Source organism: Orycteropus afer, unplaced genomic scaffold, assembly GCF_000298275.1.
Source record: "Orycteropus afer afer isolate SDZICR_OR568_19922 unplaced genomic scaffold, OryAfe1.0 scaffold00049, whole genome shotgun sequence".
In the NCBI taxonomy this organism is placed as follows: Eukaryota; Metazoa; Chordata; class Mammalia; order Tubulidentata; family Orycteropodidae; genus Orycteropus; species Orycteropus afer.
In genome coordinates this window covers 4,361,690-4,369,324 of record NW_006921636.1, presented here as the reverse complement: position 1 = coordinate 4,369,324, position 7,635 = coordinate 4,361,690, and the positions used below count along the sequence as shown (strand labels likewise).

The 7,635-nt window shown below is 44.8% G+C and overlaps 1 protein-coding gene across 1 annotated transcript in view; it reads right to left on the bottom strand.

Moving 5' to 3' along the window:
- Nucleotides 1-5,575: 5,575 nt before the first annotated feature.
- SALL4 (spalt like transcription factor 4) overlaps nt 5,576-7,635 on the bottom strand; it is an 18,830-nt gene continuing 16,770 nt past the window's right edge. Inside the window, exon 4 of the mRNA XM_007938307.1 lies at nt 5,576-5,998. Coding sequence (XP_007936498.1) covers nt 5,576-5,998 — 423 coding nt within the window. The remainder of the gene's footprint in view (nt 5,999-7,635) is intronic.

The window sequence follows — 7,635 nt, the reverse complement described above, 5'->3', positions numbered from 1 at the left end:
TGACCTTATTTGAAGAGACACATGGAAAACCCAGCTTAAAAATTACCACTCCAACCTATTTTCTCTTTTTGCACCATATACACACATACACAATCAGAAATGGTTAAATATGTCAATTCATCGATGCCCCCTGGTTTATAATCTGTAAAATCCCCAGGTCACTTCTAGATTAAAGGCCTTCTGCCCATATGACCTCCTCCCTGCCTCCTTCCATCACACCTGATTGAACCAAAAGATGCTGTCTGCCTCAGGATTGAGAGAAAATTTGCCGAAGTAGGACATATGGATTTTCTGAATTAACAAGAAACAGCAATGGCCACCATATTGAATGCTTACCGTGTCTCAGACTACGCATCGTGATGATCTCACCAATATTTCATCTTCACCAACATGAACCCCAGACCTCCAAATCCATTGCTGTCAAGTTGATGAACTGCCCCATAGTGTTTCCAAGGTTCTAAATCTTTACGGAAGCAGACTGCCTCATCTTTCTCCCCCAAGGTGGCTGGTGAGTTCGAACTGTCAACCTTTCCGTTAGCACCCAGAGCTCTTAACTACTGCACCACCAGGGCTCCTAGTACCCTGTTTAATAGTCGAGGTAATGGAGGTTCTGTAAGATAAATTTATTTTGCCCTAGGATGCCCAATCAAAGTGTGAAGCAGGGGCTTTAAAACCAGGTCTTTCACAAATGAAGCCAGTGACCACATCATGAACCCATCCTCTCCCTCGCTGCTTTGGACTGCACCTCTGTCCTGTAAGTTCTCACTAATTTTCTGGATTTCCTCTGTATGCTGACACGGGCTAAATTTCCTGTTTGGCCTCAAACAATCTGCTGAGTTGTAAACAGGTTATGTTGCTAGTGGGAATTGCCTTTGAAATTCTGTTGAAGAGCTTCCGGTAAAAATGCAGTTATTTCAACACCTTCCTTGATGTTGTGGTTTAGCTAAACTGTCACCTGGCTCAACCTGGGGCAGTTGGGCCTAACGGGATGGAACACCACTTTCCTCACACTTCAATCAGTTCTCTAGGGCTCTGGCAGGCTATATTATGTCTGGCAGACTAAGTGACAGGACCAAGCACCTGCAAAAGGAAGGAGCCCTCCACAAGCTTTCTACAACCCCACCCCTCAAAGCCATCTCTTGTTCACCCCAAAAGAAGGGACAATTTTGTACCAGAGTTCTTTATTTAAACAGGCTGAAAACAGAAAAAAAAACCAACGCCCTAGAGACAGTTCTGACTCCGGGCAACTCCGTGTGTAGAACTGCTCCGTGGGGTTCTCTCAGCTGTGATCTTTAAAGTGGATTGCCAGGTTTTTCCTCCACAGCTCTGCTAGGTGCAATGAAACGCCAATCTCCCAGGTTAGTAGTCGTGTGGTCTGCACCACACAGGGACCTATGTGGGTGCCCCAAACTGAGGCAGAGAGGTTGGTGGAAGGGGAGTTACTTCTTAAAATCAGTGTGAAAGGCAAAGATTATGTCACAAAGACCACGTTTGGGGATACCTGCAATCACCCACCAAGTAGCAAATAAACAGCTCTGAATACACAACCCCTGTAGAGACACAAGGAGCTCTGGTAGCCTAGTGCCTAAGGCACTTGATTGCTAACCAGAAGGGTGGCAGCTCAAACCCACCAGCCACTCCTTGGAAGGCAGGTCGTGCAATTTACTTCCATAGTGATACTGCCTTGGAAACCCAAGGGGGTGTTGCTGTGAGTTGAATCTGACTCAACAGCAGTTGAGTTTGGTTTGGTTTTGTAGACACAAGCAGACAGGCAGGTCTCAAGAAGCAAGACCAGCTCACCAGCTGACTGCTGATCTATGCCTCATAAACTCAGAGATGAACTGCTATGATCGCAGTGGTGTACTCAAGACCTGCTCTTAAAAGAAAGCTGGCTTCAGGGACGAGAGCCTAGGAAATATGCAAATATATCAGATACATACACACAAACAGCAGGCAAGCATTCATGAAAACAGGCGGTATATCCTTCCTCCCTAATAATTTTTCAAAAAGCAATTTACTCAGGAGATAATTTTAACATACAAGAAAAGATATGTAAGAAGGGATGGTCAAAATCATGTAATAAACCCGTGTGTAGCAGGAGTTGAGTGAACACTGCAGATATTGAACAAGAATTAGCCAGAAATGGGTTATACCTCTAAAGATGTCTGAAATATGTTAACTCACTGCCCGACTCACAGGGACTCCTCCTTGGGTTTCTAGGGCAGTTATCTTTACAGAAGTAGATTGCTCAATCTTCCTTCTGAGGAGTGGCTGGTGGGTTTGACCTGCCAGCCTTCTGGTTAGCAGTAAAATGCCTTAGGCACTACGACACCAGGGAAAAAAAGAGTCAATTGAATCTAGAGAGGCATAAAATAGCCATAAAAAATCACTAAGGACAAAGAATAGTATTAAGAGGGAGAAGGGGAGTGGGTTGGGATGTATATAGCAGATAGCTGGCAACAGACTGGATTAGTTGTTTTGTAAGGGAAATAAAGCAAACCTTATTTACAAAGGGGAGCTCTGGTAGCATAGCGCCTAAGGCATTTGACTGCTATCCAGAAGGCTGGAGGTTCAAACCCACCAGCCACTCCTCCGAATGAATGGCAGAGTCTATTTACAAAGAGCCAAGTTAAACTTTAAGGCTAGTTTGAGAATTTATCAGATGCAAAATTGTGCTCCAGTGTCCACTGGTCTTAGTTCTAGGATACTTTATGCTGTGATAGAGACTCATAAAACAGAGAATTTGGAACAGGGATTTTTATTCTATCATTATGATTTCAATTGTTGAACACATACACAGCAAAGCATACGCCAATTCTGCCATTTCTCCACAATCACGGACATTGATTGCATCCTTGTCGTTACGCAGTATTGTCACTCCCCGTTTCTGGGTCTATTAGTCTTCAAATTAAATGCTTTCATTTAAATTACTGAGTTAGCCCTGCTCAGTTAATATGCTGATGCTTCACCTCAGTTATGAGTTGCCCTCAGAAGACGGGCAACCTTGGGGACCTGCCTGTGAAGGACGATGCCATGTAACACAGAACTCGGGTACCCAGGTCATAGGCTGCCACAACTCCCAACACTCCCCTAGAGTAAGGAGAGTCCAACCCAGGATGCTGTGATGGCCCCCTCTGTAGCAGATGCACTTGGACCCTGACCTGGGTGCTAGCCACTGGGCTCGCAGCAGACCCAGCACCATGAAAAGGAGAGGAAGAGGGTCCTTTACCAGCTGGCGTTGACTCAGTTTTGCCCTGTTATCTCTGCCTGAGACTCTTGAGATGGAGAAACACTCCAGGGTAAGATACAGGATTGCTTAGGGTGTGACAAGCCAGCCAAGGCCAGGTTATCTAGGATAAGACTATTAGCTGCCATTGAGACAGCCCAGGACTCCCACCTAAGCTACAGACAATGGGACAAAACCCTGCCCCGTCCTGTGCCGTGCCCATGACTGGTTGCAGAGCCGACCACTATTACAGGGTTTTCTCTGCCCGATTGTCAGTAATCATCAGATCTTTCTTCCCAGTCCCTCTTAGCCTGAAAGCTCCGCTGCAACCTGTTCACCTGCCGAGCATCAGAAACACACGAGGGGTGGCTGAACACAAGGTGAACTGACCAGGCATCAAATGTGGGTCTCCCACAGGGACGGTGAGAATTCTACCGAAGGACCACTGCTGTCCCCACGGAATGAAATTACTCCTTACAATCAAGAATGAAGGACCAGGCAATGTCACTGTTACAAGCAGCAGGCAGAGCTGTTTCTGTAAAAGCTTGTGAAGTGGGTAAGTACAGAGGTAACCAGATGTGCATGTTGGCCTCAGGATCCAGAGGGTTACAGGGTGGCTGGGAATGACTGCCAAGTTCAGAGTCTCAGGTATGAAGTACAGACTACCACAAAAACTTACAGACACTTTGTCGGGGGGGAAAAAAAATCCAGATTTATTCTCCAACAGACAGACCGCGTCAGCAGGTTCAAGTACAGGGGTTTCTCCATAGGTCATACATTCACAAGGCATTATTATGGTGACAGCCCCTGGTGTGTTCCGTGACAACATCCACTTCAGTGGCAACAGGTACTAATTACTGCGGTCACTTAACAATTCCAGAAGGAAAGGCACAACTTGGCAAAAACAAAAGCAACACTTTTTTGGATCCTAAAAGGTCAGGTGCAATAACAAACAAGACAAATTTGGTAACAATCCTGGATCCATATTTCAGTTTGTGGGCCTTCCACAGTGAGGGGAAAGATCTGTCTGCCCTGAAATTAGGGTCTTTCCTTCTCCCTCCTCATTAAACCATTAGAGCAACGTTTCATCATCCACTTTATATTACAAGTACAAAAGGGATTTAAAAAAAACAACAACCACAAAAAACCACAAAAACATCTCAAATGTCAACTGCTCCCACTAACAATACATCAGCTCTTAGGTTTAAGACAGGGCCTGGGAACAGCTCAGCGGTCCTAAAAATAGGAAAATAGACTATGGCTACAAAAATAAAAAATGAGGTAGATAAATTAAAGCTTTCATACCCAGGACTTGCCTGTTCCAACTTCGCAGCCTTCATGCAATACTCAGAAAAAAAATCTTCATAATTAGTTGGCATAAGTCATGGGGGGGGAGGGGGAAGAGTATGGAGTATGTGAACTTATAAGAGACACACCTTCCAATGAGTGTCTTCTCAAGAATGAAAACCCAGTTCTTTAAGAGAGTGGAGTAGGCACTGGTGAGCTAAATTTAAGTCACCTGAGAGCCCCTGCACAGGTACTCCGTCTTTCTGATGTTCAGGAAGATGGAGGCATCAGGAATGCGCGGGGCGTACATTGGCACTCTGGGGCTCCGACTGAACTGTATTAAATAAGCAGCAATACACACATGGATTCCCTTAGGACTAAGAGAAGTCCATCTGCAGGCATCCTACTTCTCTAAGGTTCTAAGGTTGAAGGAATTTTCTAATTCTACAACCTTAGTTTTTAAAGAAAAACAGTACATTCAAAAAAGAAAACCTAAGATGGATGTGGGGTTGGGAGGCATCAAACAGGTCTTAAACACAAGCCGGCAGACCTTGTCCATTTACCCGCATTAACAGTGATGGAAGGGTACAGTACTCCCCACCTCCCCCAACGAGGTGAAATGGTTGTCTTTTCCACTGGGGTTCAGGGGGTTCAAAGCGTTCCACCTTGAAAGTGGTGGCAGTCTTTGGATACAGTTACTGTAGGTTGTACAAAGGTTCTATATACAAAGTTTGTCGCAAGTAAGAAAGCTACTTTGCAAGACCCGCTTCGTTCCAAAATTCAAACAAACAAAAAATACCAGTCTGTTATTTGTTTTGGTATGAATCTTTTTTCTTGTTTTGTTTTCTGCAAAGCAGCATAGCAACATCGTGATTGTAGGACTGCCCAAGGTTGCGGTCACAACCATAGTGAACGTCATTTGCACATCAGGAAGGGGGAAAAACCAAACCAAACCAAACCGCTGGAGGGGAGCTGGGTTCTTTCATTAAAAAAAAAAAAAAAGACAGACAGACTAGAAATTTCACTTTGTCTGCATTTCTCGTTCAATCTGCCTTCTTTATCTTAGCTGACCGCAATCTTGTTTTCTTCCAGGAAGTGAGGGAATTGGGGTTTGGGGACGTTGTCAGGAGCACCTGGTTTTACTGCATTAGCACTGATACTGGCCTGGGCGCCGTCCACCTTGGAGGTGGTGGCGGTGTTGTTCACCACCGAGCTGGACCCCAGGGACACGGGGAGTGGAGAGAGTGTGCCACTCTGGATCACTGAGATTTCATTGGTCTTCAGGGCCAGGCCACCGTTGAGCATGGCAGTATACTGGTTCCACACAACAGGGTCCACGTTCACTGCAGGGGCCCGGATCTCCTTGGGAAACATTTCGGAGACTTTCTTTCCATCTGTCCCCAGCAGAGCCATGGTGTTCTCGATGGCCAGCTTCCTTCCACGACGTGCAGAGTTATTATTTGCCCCGTGTGTCATATAGTGAACCTATGGGGACAGGGACAAAAAGGTCTTCATCAAAACACTGATTCAATTGTGAAGCTGGCAAGGGAAACTCAAGTCTGTATATGGGTTTGGTGCTACCAAACGGTGTTCCAACATAACTTATATAGAGAAACCTTTGAGAGCTGAAACGACAGGTCTGCCTTATTTTTCCCGATTGTGCCAAGACAAGGTACAACTTACCAGTTTTCTATCACTCTATTTGTGTAAAGGATTTGAGGTTGGGTACATATTCTTCAACTTATCCCAGGCCCATTATTCACGTGTTTACCCATTATGTGAGCAGCTACTACGTGCCAGCACAGTTCCTGGGGTAGGGGGCTAAGAGTACACAAATCTATGGCAATAACACTTTCTCAAATGAGTAAAGTACAACTGGGGAAATCCCATTAAGATACAATGCATCAATATCCAGGTTGGAGAGACAGTAACCTACAGCCTTGTCAAATGTTACCAGTGTGGAAAACTGGACAAAACCTCCAAGACTTTGCTCTGTAGTATGTATCTTATTGCACGTGAATCTAATATCTCAATTAAAATAATCTGTGAACAAACAGACTTTGGGGGAAGAGGAGGGATGACCACAGGTTAAAGATACATTATAGTACATCAATGATAACTGACAAAGAGAAAAACACCATGTTAGGAAGGTCACTGCAAACCACAGTGAGCAGCAGGAGGGGAGGCCGCTCTTTGCAGGGTGGCAGGCAAGGCCAGCCTCTTCTCATTAAGGAGGAGGCCCTCCTACAGCCGACCTTCAAACAGCAGAGTTCCAAGGTAATGGTTACACTATTTTTCAAACTCGGGGGAAGGTATACCGTATTCATTTGTATTGCGCTATTTTATATCTTATCATACACATATATAGTCAATTCCCATTATTTGTAGTAGTTATTGTTTTGTGAAGTCACCACAAACATGGAATTAGCGAATACCAAACCACTTTTCTGGGGGTGGGGTGGGGGGTGGGAGCTTTGAAGGTTATAGGCTGTGGTCACATTTACATCAACCCAAACAAAACCACATTTTATGTGTATTTCTGTTCAAAGACATATTATCTTATAACTATTGTTGATTCATTAAACTCATGGCTAACAGTGTACAAACTCATGCCCAAACAAAACGTTTTCTCTGGCACCTGGCAGCCTTTTTGGGCTTAGTAAGGTTAGACAAGACATCAGCACTACGCTCGGGGGCCGTTTTAAACATCAGTCACCAAAAAAAATGCGGCACTGAATAGATGTCAGGAAAAGATACCGGCTTATAGTCCGGTGGCTGAAGTAAGATGCCTCACCCTGCGTCAGCTGGGTCTAGCACCGTGAGAACCTACTTTGAGGTTATAGATAAATTTTAGCAAGTGATTTCACCACAGTAAAAGTAATAGATAAAAATGTAGCGAGTGTGTAAGTGAATCTGCAGACAGAGAATCTATGAATAATGAGGAGTGACTACCTACTGCTTCTTCAGCATGGCCTGGCTTTTGAAGTTGAAAACTCCTCTTCAGGTTCTTATTCAAGACTATGAGGTCCTATACAACTATGAGACCAGAAGAACTAGATGGTGCCCGGCTACCACTGCCATCCACTTGGAAGGGGATCTATGTAGGAGATCCTTGATAGAGA